We start from the raw sequence: 19,624 nt of genomic DNA, 5'->3' as shown, positions 1-19,624 counted from the left end.
TCACAACCGGAAAAAATATGCCTCTTCCTTCAGACTTTCTTACAGAGTCCCTCCTCCAACACACACGAACGCGCACATGACCAATGAGGGCACGAGATACGTTTGTGCACAGATGGAAGGCTGACAGGCAGTTAGGCCATCCAGTTATTTTAGCCGGGCCGGCTCAGATGATTGGTCGTGCTTTTTACAGTACTACGGCTTCCAGAGATTAATTTTTGTATGTATTTATTGTCAAAGCATTTCATATATTCATTGCTATCGGGACGTTAAGAGCATTCCATGGAATATAACAAAAAGTGTTTTCTGAAATAAATGACATACCCCATTGAATTATGACTGAAGATCGTCAGCTGTCTTCCTCTCCCTTGTTGTTCCTCGATACGTAAAGGCTGCACCACCGTTGACAACTTCTCTCTACATATCAAACATACCGGTAAACCAGCATTGTTTGCTGTGAAAGCAGATAACTCTGTCCACACAGAATTAAATCCTGTGTTCCTCCGGTACTTTTCTTTGATTTATCCATAGTTTGCTCATCGAGCCGGGGGTCAGGTTATTCGCCTCCAAGAAAAGGCGCTCGCGCGGGACCGTAGCAGGATGTGACGCATATTTTAGTTGACCTAATTAAAACCGTTTTGTTTTTTATTTATGTGTCACAATATCACCTCAAAATACAAGATACGAAACATTTTCAACCATGCAACAAAATATAAATAGTCCTACAAATACTTTTATTTCCTTCTTATTTTTGTCTAAGCTCAAGGGAGCCAGAGCAGAGGGCTTAAAGGGCCGCGGGTTGCCGACCCCTGGGATAGGGGAACAATTGCTACATGGGAATACAGAATATGAACATCTTCCAAACCCAATATAGAATAGAATAAAACTTGTTCAATGAAAGCTTTACAAAAAAGATCAGTCATTCAAGTCTGTGTTGCTAATTCATGTTTCTCAAAGCTTTTTTTAAGCCTAGCAAGTATGCAAATACAGTTTCATTCAGATACTACTGTACACATACTTTGAATTCTTAGATGTGGAAATAAGTTAAATGATGGCAGTTGCTCTGGTCCTTATGTTTTTTCTCTATCATCCCCTCTACAGTCTTTCCTCTCTCATCTTCCCTTCATCTCGTACCCTACTTCCTTTGGTCGTGTTCCCTCATCTCCTTTACCATGCCCCCCCCCCTCTTCCTCTCCTGTAGGCCATCAGAATTCATTACAGGCTGGGCTGATTCATGGCTCAGTCCCACATCATTGTAGAGCATGGAGGCATGCCTATAAATCTGCGGCTACATGCTACTACACCCCCCCCCCCCCCATACACGCTCACACACACCATGCCAGGAAAAATACACTGCATGCATACATATCAGCATATCAAAGGCCTGGATAAAGGAACATAGGGCATGAAACAGAGTGTGAATATGGACAAAAACACACACACACAGAACATGCAATTACACCCACCCATCACACAGACACATTTAGAAAACCATCAGCAGTACACCCTGCAAACCATCATTAGGGGCAGCAACCCGCTGAGTTCTGTACATTTGTGGCAAACGACTCCAGGATTCATAACTAGCGGGGGGGCCATGGTCCCTTAACTGCGCGGAAACACTGCAAATAATGAATTTTTTTGTCAATGTGTGTTTGTGTGCCTTCACTCTTGTATGTGTGAGCAACATCAAGGGTGTCTTTTTAAGGAATCAGCTGTTTCATTCCTTCGCCATCATGGCCTCATACATTCTGGGCTACCTGCATGCTGATAGTGACGTCCAATCTTATTTATATGAGTAAACAAGGCAGCCTTTATCATCGTTTATTATTACACAGCTAATTTTAATTGTCCATTCTGATTTGTCAGTTTTTACATTACGCAGCCTGCTCTTTTTAGATAACAGACCGTTGGAGGGACAGTCTGAGCAAGGGACTATGTTCATAAATAAGTCTGGGCAATTCAATGTTAGCTGTAGCATCCATCATTATCAAATAACCATTGAATACTTTTTGAATAATCATTTTTAAAATTGTAGAGAGCATGCAACTTGTTGAAGATGGCAAACCTGCCCTCAGTAAAAAAAGAGAAAGAACAAAAAAACAAGAGAAGGAAAGACGTTAAAGACACAGAGAGCTGGATGAGAGAGAAGTCAGCCGAACAAAACCAGACAGGAAGTTAACACTAAAGGGAACACGGTATGGACTCTAGAAGTGTTCAAAAACGGAAAAGAAAATGTTAACGGACAGTTACGACGAGTCAGAAAACCTTGATAAGTTCTGCTATTAGTTTAGATTAGGTTGCCCCGCATTTACAACCAATGCTTTGCAGTAGAACAGACTGTGTTTTCTTTCAATATAATGGCCAGCTTGCAACATAATATCTCTTACCTAACATCTGATCTAGCTCCCTCACTAACCCAATCCCTTATGTGTTGTTGCAGCTTTTTATATTGTTCACTTAATAGATCTATTATTCATGCGTTTGATAATGAGGGATTACTTCTCCGAGAAATCTCAGAAAGAGGCTCCCGCTGAGAGCCTTTTCCACTAATCTTAACTTGGTAACTTGCTACAAATTATCAGTTCATTTACAATAGAGACTGAAATAGAAGGAGATGCAAGTGCATATATAATTGATTCCATAAATTATCACATATTACTGATTGAACTTTAGTATAATGGTGGTGGCTCCGTAATTGCAGTCACAGACCAGTCCAATGAAAAAGCTACTGTAAAAAAGGACCTTTACAAATTGTGTACATGTACAAGACCAAGGAAGCAACATGGTATATTTGTTTTGGAACAATGCAACTAAAGTATACTGTTTCACATGATGCAATAAATTACAAATTGGAAGACACAGAATGGTGGTAAAGCCATGTCAAAAGTATCACATGAAGTTGCTGTTTAAGACATAACCAAGACTATGTGGATGGTTAGTGTGAAATTATGAAAATATTGAAGTGCAATGTCAAAGATCTAATGGTCAGAAAAGTAAATGAGTCAGCAAAAATCAAAAGCTTTTTGCAGTCTTTGTGGTGATGCTAGTCCATGGTTTCCAAACCTATAGAAATAAATGCTAAATTGCATACCTATAATCCAGTTATACAGCCCCTCAATAGAGTGGTGCATGGATGACGTATTTACCTGGAAGTAAGCTGCGCATGGGTTCCCTCGACTAAAAAGCAATGGGATTTCTTCATAGGATTTTGGAATATTGTAAAAAATAAGATCTGTGGAAAACGAACCTGTTTGATAAATACACGTTTTGTTCAGCCGGATAATATCCACATGTCTACCCTACTTTTATAATTTTCCAATCATAAATCTAATCGCCACAAGCTAAATGCTAACGTTATGCTATAAACGAACTACATCCGAGTACAGCAGAGTCGCACAACTTCAATGTCACACCTTAAAAATACAGATTCAAAATTGTACAAGTTGAAGCGTTTTTTTTAAACAGTTTGCAAGAGCTCACTGCTGAAGCACCCCCCAGGATTGCCAAAGCACCCCCTAAGCACCCCCAAGAAATATGTTTTATTTTATTTTTTTCGAAAATTATTGTTATTATTTTTATTAAATTAAATCAGAAAAATTATTGATTACATCAATGCAAATGTGAAACAAACAAATGTTTGACCAAAAACATAAAGCCAACACAGGTGATATGATTAGGCCAATGGCCAGCACCCATTCGATTTTTGACCTACCCATAGGCTAAATTACTTTGTGACACTTGAGTGACTTCCTGTTAGCTGGAGCCCCAAATTATTTGCTAACAGCAAAGTGACAAATGGATCGTTTTTTAGTCCTTAAACGTTCACTGTGGACACTCAATCAAAACCAACTGAAAGCGAGAGGGATTCTGCACATAATAGCCTTGTGAGTACAAGTAGCTTACTTCTGGGCACGAGCCATTTTGTGTGCCTGCGCAAGCGAGCGAGATATATATGGGATTAGTTTTGTATCATAAAGATAAAGCAACACTTTCTCAGAATAAAGCAAAACTATGAGTTTAAAAGAAGAAAAAAACGAAGTCAAGCAAAATTTAATTAAATTCAAAAATAAAACTATAAGTTGCAAACAAATCATTTGTGTAATCATGTAAACTATAAGTATTTTTTCTTTGTTTTAACATAGGTTTTTGTTTGCAGTTCTTGTTTCTTCTTTCTCAATGATCAGACTTTTGCTCTCGCTGCAGCTCTTCTCGTTTGCGCTCCCTCATTTTTTGTTTGAGATTTTGACACAAACATCCCAGGTGGGCGGGACTTTCAGGAGTGTGTCCCCATTGGCTACTCAGCTTTTGAGTGACAGCCCACTACACCACAGATCATACAGTGCAACTCATGCAGCAAACTCCGGAGTCCACTCGGCCACCTTAGTGTTGGTGTCTCCTGGGCAGTGGCGGCGCCAGAGATTTTCTCTAGGTGGTGCTGTGGGGTAGCTTGACGTTTCATAGAGGGTGCTCACACATTTAGGGTTTCCCATTAATGCACCAGCGCTACAGTTGAATTTTCTACTGCAACACTCCCCACGCGCGCACACACACAGTGCACCCGCGACTGTTACAATGAAGGCTCGATAATCAGCTCACGGCATATAGGCAGGGGTAAAGTGCTATTTTTACAAGTGGGGAGCGGACCTCACCTCCTCTAGGAGGGTCCTCACCTCCTCTAGGGGGGTCCGGGGGCTAGCTCTCCCGGGAAGATTTTTTGTTACATATTTAAGTTAAAAGCATCAATCTGGTGCACTTTGAGAGCAACATTAAGAGATCTATGGATACATCTCAACACCCATACGAAACGGAACTGTCAACAGATTTTCTATTTCTTTATAGATATTTTACAAATCACTCCCCTTTTAAAACAAACCGTTTGAGACCCACTGAGATAACTAGACTAAAGTAAAGTTAACTATCTAAACACTGAGAGAGTCCTTTACTTCACCTGAGTTGAGGTTACCTGAGACTCTCCGTCTGACAGGAGAGAGTTCTCCCTCCACCTTGTTGTTGAAAAAGCTCCTTATATCCATTAGCTTGGCTAGCTAGCACCAGATGCTAACCACAACGATCTCCGGTAGATACCCACTGGTGCGCGAGGCGAGCTCTCTCGCTCGCTCGCGCACGCACGCACACAAAATGGCTCGTGCCACACACACACACACACACACACACACACACACACACACACACACACACACACACACACACACACACACACACACACACACACACACACACACAGAGCAGGGCTTGAATGAAACACAGAGACCCAGAAGTAAGCTACTTGTACTCACGAGGCCTATTATGTGCAGAATCCCTCTCGCTTTCAGTTGGTTTTGATTGAGTGTCCACACGTGGTCGTTTAAGGACTAAAAAACGATCCATTTTTCACTTTGCTGTTAGCAAATCATTTGGCGCTCTAGCTAACAGGAAGTTAATTAAGTGTCACAAAGTAATTTAACCTATGGGTAGGTCAAAAATCGAATTGGTGCTGACCATTGGCCTAATCATATCACCTGTGTTGGCTTTATGTTTTTGGTCAAAAATGTGTTTGTTTCACATATGCATTGATGTAATCATTAATATTTCTAATTTAATTTAATAAAATAATAATAATAATTTTCGGAAAAAAAAAAAAAAACACATATTTCTTGGGGGTGCTTAGGGGGTGCTTTGGAAATCCTGGGGGGTGCTTCAGCACCCCCTAGCTCCCCCCTGGCGCCGCCCCTGCTCCTGGGGAGTTTTCATGAACATATCGGACTTATCTTATGGATTGCTGTGCATTATACTTGTGATGTGTAGTTTATACTTTGTTCCAACTTTAAATATTTTAATACCTGAACACACTGCTGCTGTTAAATAATTTCCCAATTTGGGATTGATAAAGTGTCCGTCTGTCTATTTATTTATAGATTAAAAAAACACATCTATGTATTTTCAAGCTAAAGGTGATGCACAATATACACTGTATACTATTATTTTTCAAAGACATGTTACATTTCAAAAGCATATATTGCTATGTTTAGGACAAACAATTAAAGACTGCTTTAATTTAACAAATTCTACAATATAAAAGTGGCAGATTTGCTTTATTAAACAGACCAGACCTAGGTTGCATACCAACACAATTAGGAACATGCTCACATCTTACTATGTTGGTCTGAAGAGCTGAAGCATTCATACACAATGGATAAAACAGATGTTGTTTCATGTCCTGTGAGAAAACGATATACATTTAGCATTAAAAACTCGACATACTATTCCTAGCCTGAGGAAGATATGAATAATCAACAGATTTGAATGGAATCTCTAACATTTTCATGTAGAATAAAGACAAAAGAGTGATTATACAAATTACATTTATTGAAATTTGAACCAGAAGATGAAGTCTCAAAGAATGTTTTAAATAAAAGGACATAAAACAAAAAGGTGGATAATAATACAATCTATTAAATGTATATGTAAAGACATTTGGTCAAATGAAATGACACTGAGCCAGTGATAACAACAACGCCCAGCGTGGATGAAGATGGTGCAGGTCTTTCTTCATGCTCCCCCTCCGTGCTGTCCCCTCAGAGGAAGTGGGAAAACGGGATAAGACTCTGGACACCACGCTGTCTCAATAATCCACACTGTTAATATGAGAGGAAAATAAATGTTTTAGGAAATGAAAAATATGAAGTTAACAAATAAAGCACAGCTCAGGGGCAGTCATGGACGGTAGGTTTTCCTACAAAGTTAAGTCAGCCTCCATTGATTTTCATATCAAATTAGCGTGTTAATAAAATAAACTATCATGGCTTATACTTGCATATCTAAACAGAATCATGAAAGCCTGTTGGTAGAGTCAGGCACACGAGTCCGTTTGAGTGTGTGCGCCCGTGTCTGAACGCTCACTCACTGCTAGCTATGTAGCTAACTGTTAGGCTACATAGCTTGCATTGTTATGGATCTAAAGGTAGCAAAAGCTAACTTTCATACCACAGCTTTACTTCTCACTTACCACAATAAAGAAACAGACCGTATAGTAGAGCACAAACAACACAAATGATCAATACTTGCATATATTTTCACTTGTAGTATTATGCTGGTTCTTCTGGGGGTGTTCTATCCACGCTCAGCTACCGCACCGCACTGCAGCTTCGTGCACTGTACAATCGTTGGAGGACTGGGCTGTCACTCAAACACTGAGTAGCCAATGGGGTCGCACCCCTGAAAGTCCCGCCCACCTGGGAGGTTTGTGTCAGAATCTCAAACAAAAAATCAGGGAGCGCAAAAGAGAAAGCTGCAGCGAGAGCAAAAGTCTGATCATTGAGAAAGAAGAAACAAGAACTGCAAACAAAAACCTATGTTAAAACAAAGAAAAAAGACTTTACATGATTACACAAATGATTTGTTTGCAACTTATAGTTTTATTTTTGAAATGTATTTTATTTTGCTTGCTATTTTGTTTTTTTTTTCTTTTAAACTCATAGTTTTGCTTTATTCTGAGAAAGTGTTGCTTTATCTTTATGATACCAAACTAATCCCATAGGTTGCGAGCTCGCGCACCGGTGGGTATCTACCGGAGATCGTTGTGGTTAGCATCTGGTGCTAGCTAGCCAAGCTAACGGATATAAGGAGCTTTTTCAACAACAAGGTGGAGGGAGAACTCGCTCCTGTCAGACTGAGAGTCTCAGATAACCTCAGCTCAGGTGAAGTAAAGGACTCTCAGTGTTTAGATAGTTAACTTTAGTCTAGTTATCTCAGTGGGTCTCAAACGGTTTGTTTTAAAAGGGGAGTGATTTGTAAAATATCTATAAAGAAATAGAAAATCTGTTTCATATGTATGTTGAGAGATGTATCCATAGATCTCTTCATTTTGCTCTCAAAGTGCACCAGATTGATGCTTTTAACTTAAATATTTAAAAAAAATCTACCCCACTAGAGGAGGTGAGGACCCTTCTAGAGGATGTTAGGTCCACCCCCCACTTGTAAAAATAGCACTTTACCCCTGCTTACTCCTATATGCCGTGAGCTGATTACCGAGCTTTCATTGTAACAGTCGCGGGTGCACTGTGTGTGTGTGTGTGTACCCCCTAGAGAAAATCTCTGGCGCCGCCACTGCACAAACGTGATCCATCTCTTACATTTGTGTCAACCACAGACCTTATTTTGAGCTATTTTCCAAAATCCTATGGAGAAATCCTATGGAGAAATCCTATTGACTCTGAGACGGAACCCGTAGTGGTAAAATGCTAACTAACTTCTGGGTTTTAGGACTCGTCAGTGCACCACTCTATTGAGCTCACCGTCATGACTTACTGGAACACTGAAATGGAACTGAACCATCTTTGATTTTATTAGATCTAGCTGTGCTTTTCCTGCTGACGCAAGTCAAAATGTCTGCCATGGGAAAGCAATTTTTTTCAATATGAAACTACAGTCCATATGACCAGAATCAATGTTCCCCTTAAAGGTCAGTCATCTATCACTAGGTAATGGAAGGGAAGGTATATCTCATAGTCACTGGAGTCATGTAGTAGATAATTGTAGTTCTTGTCACCTGACCGGTAAGTTACAAGGGTGTTGTAGTTGTACGTATCATGTGCTTGTGTTTTAGGATTGTGTGTGTGTGTGTTAACATCAATCTCAGTGTGTGAATGAAATATCGGCCAGGTAGTGCGCCAGCTGAGGCCTTGGCTGGGCAGCCAGGAACGTAAGGAGATGTAAACAACGCAGGTCAATGTATCATCCTCACACACACATTAAACACTACACACACACACTCCATCTTTGGTTCCTCGCGCCTTCTCTACCCTCCGTTACACACTCCTTCATTCCATTCACTCACTTTAATTAACCCCCTCTCTTCCCCATTTCTACCCTCGGGCTTGCACAAATGCATGCCAAGCCTCCGAAACACACCCATTTGACTTACTAAATAGGCAATTAGCAGTAATAGCATCTTATTATAGGATGACTTAAATATTATATTTATCATGAAAATAACTTTTTGAATGAACGGTAGATCATTACGCTTGATTAAAAATAGCTGTTCCTCTTAGTTTTGGCTGAAAAATTGGTAGAATATATCACAGACAGAAGACTGACAAAAACTATATTTCCAATACCAATTATCTATGGAATGCCGTTTAAGCCAAAATTAAATAAATACATAAATAATTAAATAAATACATATATATATATATAAATATGCCTATGAAATAAATAAATAAGGTTATGAAATACATTCTGAAATAAATAAACAAGACAATACATATATATAAATGTACATTTAAATACACATTTATTTATTTCATGGGACTTTTATTTCATAATGCCACATTTATTTATTTATGGGGACTTTTATTTCATAATCCATCCATCCATCTTCTCCCGCTTATCCGTGGTCGGGTCGCGGGGGTAGCAGTTCCAGCAGAGAGCCCCAAACTTTCTTTTCCCTGGCGACATCAACCAGCTCTGACTGGGGGATCCCAAGGCGCTCCCAGGCCAGCGAAAATATATAATCCCTCCACCTGGTCCTAGGTCTACCCCTTGGTCTCTTCCCAGCTGGACGTGCCTGGAACACCTCCCTAGGGAGGCGCCCAGGTGGCATCCTAACTAGGTGCCCGAACCACCTCAACTGGCTCCTTTCGACGCGAAGGAGGAGCAGCTCAACTCCGAGTCCCTCCCTGATGACCGAACTTCTCACCTTATCCCTAAGGGAGACACCAGCCACCCTGCGGAGAAAACCCATCTCGGCCGCTTGTATCCGCGATCTCGTTCTTTCGGTCATGACCCATCCTTCATGACCATAGGTGAGGGTAGGAACGAAAATGGCCCGGTAGACAGAGAGCTTTGCCTTCTGGCTCAGCTCCCTTTTCGTCACAACGGTGCGGTAAAGCGACTGCAGTACCGCTCCCGCTGCTCCGATTCTCCGGCCCATCTCACGCTCCATTGTTCCCTCACTCGAGAACAAGACCCCGAGATACTTGAACTCCTTCACTTGGGGTAAGGACTCATTCCCTACTTGAAGTGGACAGTCCATCGGTTTCCTGCTGAGAACCATGGCCTCAGATTTGGAGGTGCTGATCCTCATCCCAGCCGCTTCACACTCGGTTGCGAACCGATCCAGTGAGTGCTGAAGGTCGCAGACCGATGAAGCCATTAGAACCACATCATCTGCAAAAAGCAGTGGTGCAATCCTTAGTCCACCGAACTGCAGACCCCCTCCCCCACGACTACGCCTCGAAATCCGAGCCATGTATATTAGAAACAGGATTGGTGACAAAGCGCAGCCCTGGCAGAGGCCAACCCTCACCGGAAATGTGTCCGACTTACTGCCGAGGACCCGGACACAGCTCTCGCTTTATTTCATAATGCCACATTTATTTATTTATGGGGACTTTTATTTCATAATGCCACATTTATTTATTTCAGGGGACATGTATTTCATAATGCCACATTTATTTATTTATGGGGACTTTTATTTCATAATGCCACATTTATTTATTTCAGGGGACATGTATTTCATAATGCCATATTCCATTTCCATTTCTAATATTCAAATGAACGGGGCGTGGTTAGCTCAATGGTCCAGACAAAAGCAACAGCACCACAACACTGACTCAATAGCTCTTGTTTCACACTCCAGTACTCTTAAGTGGTTTGCCAACCACCAATAAACACTATGCTACTTTTCCACCAAACCGGTTCCAGAACCGTTCTTGTGCTTTTCTGGTGCTTAACTGGCTCTTCTCTGTAGCACCACTCGTGTTCCAGCGCTCAGAGCCCGACTGCTGCTGCATCATGACGTTACCGTTTACGTTGCTGATTTTCTCCCAAACGCCGCTCACAACAAAAACAATGGGGGACTGCGTCGGGTTGATGGTCGTGTTGCTTTTAATCATACGATTAAATTAAATAACTACTTCTCAACCCTTATACTTTTCTCCAGAGTGCCGTGGTTCATTGTTTTTTAATGTGGTTCAGCTGCATTTACCGACTGCTGCAGTGCTGCTCATCCACCGGAGTTTATTCTCTCGGCCGCTGTAAAGTCTTCACTGTCTGACTGTCACACAAGCAGCTGATCAATAAATAAAAAGGTGCAGTAGAAGGACTTTAGCAGCATCATAAGAGGCCAACAAGAGTGACAGGGGTGTGTCACTGTGCTGAAGGAAAGTTGTGAACAGCTATCCAGGCCAGTCTTTAAAGACTTTCCAAGGGGTAACAATACTGCTAGTGTTGATGTCATCTGTCTACCATATCCTCTTAAAATACTCTGTCCAACATTATCAATATTGTGAAGAACAACGCTTATTCAATATAGCAGAAAACATGCATTATTGTACTCGGGAAGGGAGTTTGACTGACTATTACTCTAAAAGTACACAGTAAAAGTACTTCATTGTATTTGTGGTAGTAGTCTTACAAGTACTGAATCCAACAGTACCCATTTTATTGGTCGAATGTACTTATTGTAAGTCGCTTTGGATAAAAGCGTCAGCTAAATGCAATGTAATGTAATGTAATGTAATGTATTAAGAACTTATGGCTACAAATAATTGTATCCCTCATCAAATATATATATATATATATATATATATATGCAGAAGTGGCATGATGTTGTTCTCAGGAGGGGACTTTCAGAATCACAATCACAATCAGAATACCTTTATTAGTCCTAAGGAGGGGAAATGTGCGTAGTTACAGCAGGAAAAAGAGCCACAGACAGCTTAATGTTACATATGTTACATGCATTCAAAAAAAGTTATGATATAATATAAGATATAATGAAAAAATAAAAAGTTACATAATTTTCTAAATACACATCCTGTAACAGTTCTTAGGATTTAGCAGCCAGGTATATATTACAGTTATTAACGGCATATATATATTGCACATATAGCACATATTGCAAAAGATGGTATTGAGCAGCAGCAAGTTACACAATTTACAAAATACACACCTTACAAAATACACACCTTGTAACAATTCTAAGGATTTAGCAGCCATGCAGGTATATATTGCACAGTTATTAACGGCATATATATATTGCACATATAGCCAGGGCTGCACATAACTGGTGCGCAGGTGCGCATGCGCACCTCCGCCAAAAAAAGAGAACCGTGTCATTTGAAAAAAGGCGCATTTGCGTACCAACATTGAGAGAGAGAGAGGAAGAGAGAGAAGAGAGAGAAGGGAGAAGAGAAAAGAGAGAAGAGAGGAGAGAGAAAAGAGAAGAGAGAGAGAGAAATATATTTGCGAGTTGCATATGAACCTATGATATGAACTCAGGGCCGGCCCGTAGCCCTGGCGTAATAGATGTTCGCCTAGGGCGCCAGATCTGGGGAGGCGCTGCGCTGGCAGATCTGGGAGGGAAAAAAACATTTTTGACCGTTGGGGCTCATCCTAATTTTCGGCCTTGATGTAACAATATTCACAATTAAGTCAATGTAACACCCTTTTCACCCCGGTTACACGTTGCATTTGCCCTGTACGATGGGCGCTGTAAGTGATGAAAATGGGGGATGTTGGCTTATCTGGCACCTGCAGCTCACAGCCAAAGTGCGAGTGAGCGAGGGAGAGAGGGAGGGTGCACCGGTTCCGGCACTGTTGTTATTAGCATCTGGTGCTAGCTGCTCTAACGGAAGAAGAAGATGTTTCTACAATGATGTGGAGGGAGAGTCCTCTCTGATAACTACAGCTCAGTGAGGTAAAGGACTCTGAGTGTTTAGATAGTTCACTTTAGTCTAAGTTCAAATGGTTTGGTCACAATTTATGTAAACACATATTTCCAAGGCACTCCTTTATAATTATTGGGATAAACAGGTTTGAAATCATTCCAATGTATACTATAGGACAGTAACCAAAAATATCCTTTAAAACTGGAGAGATAAAAAAATATGCATAAATAAATAAATGTTAAGGTAAAATAAGATATGAATGAACAACATAAATAAAATAAGTTACATTAATTTGTTATTGGCTATGGTAGGTTATTGGTTATGTTCACATACTTATTTGATTACATCCACTTTTCTAAGATGACAACAGAGACTTTCGACCCAAAACCAGCTGTTGACTTGTGGATGCGAGCAGCTAATCGCAGACTCAACCAGAGAGAAAGTAGTAGGCCTACATCATCAGCTACCATGTCTGACAGAGAGGAAGACAGTCAGGAGAACAGTCAGGAGGGTAGTGATGACAGCTTGTAGGATTACTGGTCGTGCTAATGTTGTCTTGTGTTCACCTCTGCATGTGTGTTCAGTGTTCACCTCTGCATGTGTGTTCAGTGTTCACCTCTGCATGAGTGTTCTGTGTTCACCTCTGCATATGTGTTCAGTGCCGTGTTGTGTGTCTGGCAAATAAAGTCAAGACCCCCTCAAAAGTTACGGTTTATTTCATTTTAAGGATGAGCACCAAGCAACATCTCCAGGTGCTCCTTTGAGAACCAGGGCAAAAAAGTTATGTGCACCCCTGCATATAGCACACATTGCACATAGTTGGTTGGTATTTAGCAGCAAGGGGTGATATAGTCTGTGTTGTGGTGTGTGTAGGGGGGGTCTACTAGGGGCTGTGCTGGTTGTATAGTCTGACCGCTGCAGGAAGGAAGGACCTGCGGTATCTCTCCGTGAGACAGCGGGGGTGCAGCAGCCTGTCGCTGAAGGAGCTGCACAGTGAGGACAGGGTATCCTGGAGGGGGTGAGACACATTGTCCAGCAGGGAGGACTGCTTGGCTGCCATTCTCCTGTCTCCCACCACCTCCACAGTTTCCAGAGGACCAGAGAGTATTACCCAAAAAGTACACAGTAAAAGTACTTTTATTGTAGCAGTAAAACTAGGACTGAGTCAAACAGTGTCAGTTTTATTATGATACAAACAATTTGTATTGCAAATAACTGTAAAGGCGCTATTAATCGCACACTCAAAAATGAAGAGCTGCTGATTTGACCAAGCGAACGCGAGAGACGGCTGAGTTGACTGCAGTTATTTATAGCATCCGAAGCTAAGCTGACTATCTTGACTACCTGTTGCTATCCTATTGTGGCATAAGCCGTTTTCTACAGGCACATTTTACCGGCGTATTTTTCATTATGATTCTACTTGTGATAGTCGGACACGACAACCTGTGCAGCCCATGTATTGATTCCATTCGATAGCTGCTATAATGAAAAACAAAACGTCTGCCTCTCTCCACAATGATCAATAACAGCTAACGGATGGTCAAAGTAAGGTACAAATAAACAGAATCACACGAAGCCTGGTTAGTGTTTCCTGACTTTATAAAGTGTCTAGTCACTTTGCTCAGCGCTACTGCTTGTTACAACTTTCATATGCCGTACTCACCATAAACTGTTATTGTTCAGGTTAATCTCGCCCCCCTCCGACGTGAGCGTGGTTCTTGGTTCTTGCCGGGCAGCCAAGTGGGGTCAGCTAAGAACCGTTTTTTGGTGTTTAGAGCCGGCTCCGCTGCGGCTGAAACAGGAAGAACCATAGCTAAATCAGGCTGTAGGCCGGAACTGGCTCTGGAACCGGTTTGGTGGAAAAGGGGCAGAACCAGAGGAGAACCAGTTAAGCACCAGAAAAGTGCAAGAATGGTTTTTGAACCGAACTGGTTTGGTTTATTGGCGGTTGGCAAACCACTTACGAGTACTGGAGTGTGAAAAAAGAGCAATTGGGCCTTTCTCATTTCTCTAATTTCCCCTCCTCGACTCCTCGGTCCTCCGGTAGTGACCCGGAAATGAATTTCAGCGCGCCATGTTGAAGGATGTCTCATTTCTCTAAATGTACTTCGAGGACCGAGGATCGAACATTGAGGAGGCTCTCTGGAGGAGCTATAACCGAGGATACACTGATGGGTCCTCCGCGGATCTTCCGCGGATGTATTTCCGGCAACAGTGATGTTTTAAAAGAGTTGTGATGCACGGCCGGACTTATCTCAACCAATGACAGCTCTGCATGTAAGGGTTTAGTGCTAGTATCCTGTTAGCTGTTGTGTTTTAGTGTTTTGTCTATCGGTCTTTTGATGGTAATTACTCTACTCTCTCTCTCCAGGTGTCGGCACTTCCTGTCCGTGTGGCACCTGCTAGACTGATTGTTGTTCCCGCCCCTGATTGTGTCCACCTGTGCCCCATTACCTAATGTGTATATTTAGTCCTTCTCTCCCTTTGTCTGGTGTTGGTTCGTCTTGTCTTGTCGTTATCTCCATGCCTGTTTACCAGAGAACCATGTTACAAAACCTAGTAGAACCTAGTGATTCGATGTAGAATCCTAGTAGAGCCTAGTAGTCATTATTGGATAGCTTGGGTTCTTTACAATAAAGAATATTACCAAGCAAACGGAATCGAGCATCTGAGTTCTTACGAGGTCATCGTAGCAGAACGAACCAACCTAACAAGATGGACTCAGCCGATTCTACAACGCTAAAAACGGCCCTGCAGGTGCAGGGTAGACTCCTTCATCAGCATGAGGAACAGCTGTCAGCAATTAACCAAGGGGTCCAGGGTTTGAATGTTCGTCAAGACAACTTTCAAGCTACTGTGTCAACGGAAATAAACCTACTGGCTGATGCGGGAAGTACTCACTCACCTCGTGGCAAATCCTGGTGTTCCTGCGGCACAGTTTTCCGGTCCAGCGGGGTCAGGTCTGCTGATATTCCCGTTCAAGTCCCCGTGCATTCGCCTACGATCCACCTCGCTTCGCCAGAGAAATTCTCCAGAGAATCAGGAAACTGGCTCCTCGGTTCGTTGGTCCATTTCCCATTTCAATAGTGATTAATCCTGTTGCTGTTCGCCTATGTCTCCCAAAGTCCCTCAAGGTCCACCCCACGTTCCATGTCAGCCAGCTGAAACCAGTTTTAGAGAGCAGACTGGTTCCCCCCTCCAAACCACCTCCGCCTCCCCGGGTCATCGACGGAGGTATCATCTATACAGTAAAAAAGATACTGTCAGAAAGAAAGCGGGGTAGAGGGAGACAGTTCCTGGTCGACTGGGTAGGGTAAGGAATAGAAGAGAGATGCTGGATCCCGGGCAGCTTCATTGTCGACAAGTCCCTTATCACGGATTTTGACAGACTACGGTCTCAGGATTCAGGGACGTCTGGAGTCGTCCGTAAAAGGGGGGGTACTGTAAGGGTTTAGTGCTAGTATCCTGTTAGCTGTTGTGTTTTGTCTATCGGTCTTTTGATGGTAATTACTCTACTCTCTCTCTCCAGGTGTTGGCACTTCCTGTCCGTGTGGCACCTGCTAGACTGATTGTTGTTCCCGCCCCTGATTGTGTCCACCTGTGCCCCATTACCTAATGTGTATATTTAGTCCTTCTCTCCCTTTGTCTGGTGTTGGTTCGTCTTGTCTTGTCGTTATCTCCATGCCTGTTTACCAGAGAACCATGTTACAAAACCTAGTAGAACCTAGTGATTCGATGTAGAGCCTAGTAGTCATTATTGGATAGCTTGGGTTCTTTACAATAAAGAATATTACCAAGCAAACGGAATCGAGCATCTGAGTTCTTACGAGGTCATCGTAGCACTGCATGCATCCCCTGGATATTATTTTATATATATATAGATATATCCAGTCTCTGATAGTGTTACGTTATTATGAGAGTGCTCTCATTGAATCTGAAATCGTATATATTTATATAAATATATATATATATGTATGTGTGTGTATATATGTCCGCATCTGTAGCCTGTTATTGTCTCATTATATCGCACTGTGAATGAATTAAAAGTAAATATATAAGTCATCATGAACACATCTGTCCATCAGACAGAGGGCTGCTGTGCCTCATGTCATCATTAATGGACGTCTCTTTAAAATGACCGCTCAGAGGAGAGGAGTTCTAATTTCTCTAACCGCCTGCTGCTTCCCCTCCTCGACTCCTTCGCTCGCATCTCCTGTGGGCGGGACTAAGACACGAGGATAGGAGTCGAGGAGGGGAATTAGAGAAATGAGAAAGGCCCATTGAGTCAGTGTCAGTGGTGCTGATTCTTTGGTCTGGATCTGTGAGCTAACCACGCCCCGTTAATTTGAATATTATATGGAAATGTAATGTGGCATTATGAAATACAAGTCCCCTGAAACAAATAAATGTAGCATTATGAAATAAAAGTCTCTTGAAATAAATAAATGTGGGATTATGAAATAAAAGTCCCATGAAATAAATAAATGTGTATTTAAATTTACATTTATATATATATATTTATCGCCTTATTTATTTATTTCAGAATGTATTTTATAACCTTATTTATTTATTTGATAGGCATATTTATATATATATATATATGTATTTATTTAATTATTTATGTACTAATTTAATTTTGGCTTAAACGGCATTCCATAATTACCCGCTACCTTTTTCCAATTGTGTTGCATTGGGAATGGTCTCCTGATTGGACGTAGACGGCAGATCAGTACACCAGTATTTGGAAAAATTACAATTTATTGGATAAAATTGATGAAACAAGTTAAGTGAGCCTTATTTTAGCACGGTGGAACCTGTTTGTAAATGAAAGTTTTCAACAGTGAGTGGCCTCCAAACAATGTTGGTGTAGGATTTATGATTAACATTTGAATAAAAACAAAACACTCTAAAACTTAGTCACATGATTTACTTTCAAGAAATTCTGAAGATTAATTTAAAACAAGTTTTACTAGTTTTTAGGGCAGATTAGAGCTTTGCTTAATTAGGCATGATAAAACTATGTGAAATATATTTATATAACCAATAAGTGAAATTAATTAGAAAATAAGCCATGTCAAGTATACACTGACGAGGAAACCGGATTTCATGGAAATGAAGAAAAATGTTGAAATACAAAAACAAATGTAAATTTCGATCTAATACGGTGTTGTATTAGGAGCTAGTTTATGGGGTAATTTTTCAGTAGGATGATATTAAACCACCGCAGAAGATAATTCAAATCAATTATGTGATTCAGAGCACCATAAAAAGTAAACCATGTGGGAAATGAAATATTTTCTTCTTTACACAGATATGTTGTTTTCATCTGCTGTTATTTTTTGTAAGATTGAATATTTAAGTCACATTTTGTGTTGGTGTTTCAAATGTATTTCCAGTGTTTCAATTTAACTTAATCTTAATTTCCAATTGTATTAACAAAAGTTGAATTTTGCATGAACAGGTGCACTTATCAGGCAACTTCATTGAAACCACCTGTACTGTATGTATGGCCTTTAAAGTCAGACCAGGGTCGTTTTTTATCTAGCTATCTCTAGATTGAATTGTTTTTGTTTGTTTTAAGAAAGACATACTCATATCATACAATAACAATTTGATGATAAATAAACAAGTTGAACGTACCATATTGAATGGGTGGATTCTTAAAAAGATAGCTTGACAAAAAGTGTATATTTGTTCTAAAGGGTATATAGCAGGTGGAGTACAGTCAAAAATATCTAGTACATTCACCACAGAGAAACACACAAGTCTGAAGGGTATAATGTACACCCAAACTCACGCAGAATAATGCCCATACACACACACACAATCCATAACTGTCACCCTTTTCCCAGATTGGCTATTTTTTTTCTCCAGACATCACTTACTAATGTCATTGCTTTCAACCAGAAGGCTTTCTGATGTAATGCTCGCTCTGCTTCCCTCCCTCCTTCTCTCCTTCTCATCTCCGACTCCACAACATCCCTCTTCTTATTTTCTCCATCTAATTTTAGTTCCACATCCCTCCATCACTGTTTCTCTCAGTCTGTGAGCAGTCTTAAGTGTAAGGAAGGATACAAATGGGGCAGGTGATTTAGATGATGGAAAATACTCATTACGAAAAATGAAAAGAGGTCACCTCAACATATGAGGTAAAATGTAGCTTCAGTGGAAATATACCCCAAAAAACTTATATTTTAATCAAGATTCTGCAAGAGAGGGTCTTTCAGAAAAGTCGGAGTGATGGTGAGCATGTTCACATGACTATATTTGTATTCATGCCTTTTTTTAGAGTGAGCAAGAGCCAGAAAGAAAGACGGACATTGGAGTAATAAACTACTGAAAGTGCACCATATAATGAGCGAGCACCAGAGGGAGAAGGGTGAGAAACAGGAAATGGAGGGCAGAGAGAGGGGAAGAAAAGTGATATTAAGGCGAACGGGGAAAAAAGGAAATATTCCTGATAACTCTCACTCAGACTGCGGCAGGCGGCGCGGCCTGGAATGAGAAACTCCGCTGCATTATTCAGGCTGCTATTAAAGGGCTCACACAGCCAACGGCCATGATGGTAGATGGCAAAGGAGAGAGTGTGTGTGTCTGTGTGAGAAAGTTTGAGTGTGTGCTATTCCCTGCCTGGCAAAAACATTATTGACTATTTTGCTAAATAGAAGCAATTTACAAACTATTTTATACGGCGGTAAAGTGGATCTCTTATAATACGCATGTCGCCTTGTGATTATAGTGCAGAAATAGTGTGTCTCATTGGAGGAAACAAAACATAGAAACACATATTGAAATCAGTTTAGGAGTATATACACTGGTTTCCCCTTTCCTGTAGTGTGTTATAGGCAGTGTTGGGACTAACTACTAACGTTACTTACTGTAACGCCGTTATTTTTGGCAGTAAATAGTACTCTAACGCATTACTTTTTAAATTCAGTAACTCAGTTACCGTTGCC

The 19,624-nt window shown here is 41.0% G+C and overlaps 1 protein-coding gene across 3 annotated transcripts in view; it reads right to left on the bottom strand.

The window, feature by feature from the left end:
- The window catches only part of grin2da (glutamate receptor, ionotropic, N-methyl D-aspartate 2D, a), a 408,557-nt gene that overhangs the window by 263,289 nt on the left and 125,644 nt on the right, over nucleotides 1-19,624 (bottom strand). The window contains exon 1 of one of the 3 annotated variants that reach the window (XM_034199693.1): nucleotides 15,574-15,677. The exons of the other annotated variants lie outside the window; for them this stretch is intronic. Coding sequence (XP_034055584.1) covers nucleotides 15,574-15,662 — 89 coding nt within the window. The 5' untranslated portion in view covers nucleotides 15,663-15,677. Of the gene's footprint in view, nucleotides 1-15,573; nucleotides 15,678-19,624 lie in introns of those variants that run through there. 3 annotated transcript variants of the gene reach the window in all.

The sequence above is a fragment of the Gymnodraco acuticeps genome, unplaced genomic scaffold (assembly GCF_902827175.1).
Source record: "Gymnodraco acuticeps unplaced genomic scaffold, fGymAcu1.1, whole genome shotgun sequence".
In the NCBI taxonomy this organism is placed as follows: domain Eukaryota; kingdom Metazoa; phylum Chordata; class Actinopteri; order Perciformes; family Bathydraconidae; genus Gymnodraco; species Gymnodraco acuticeps.
Note: the sequence above shows the minus strand (reverse complement) of the source record. Positions and strands in the feature narration are given on the sequence as shown.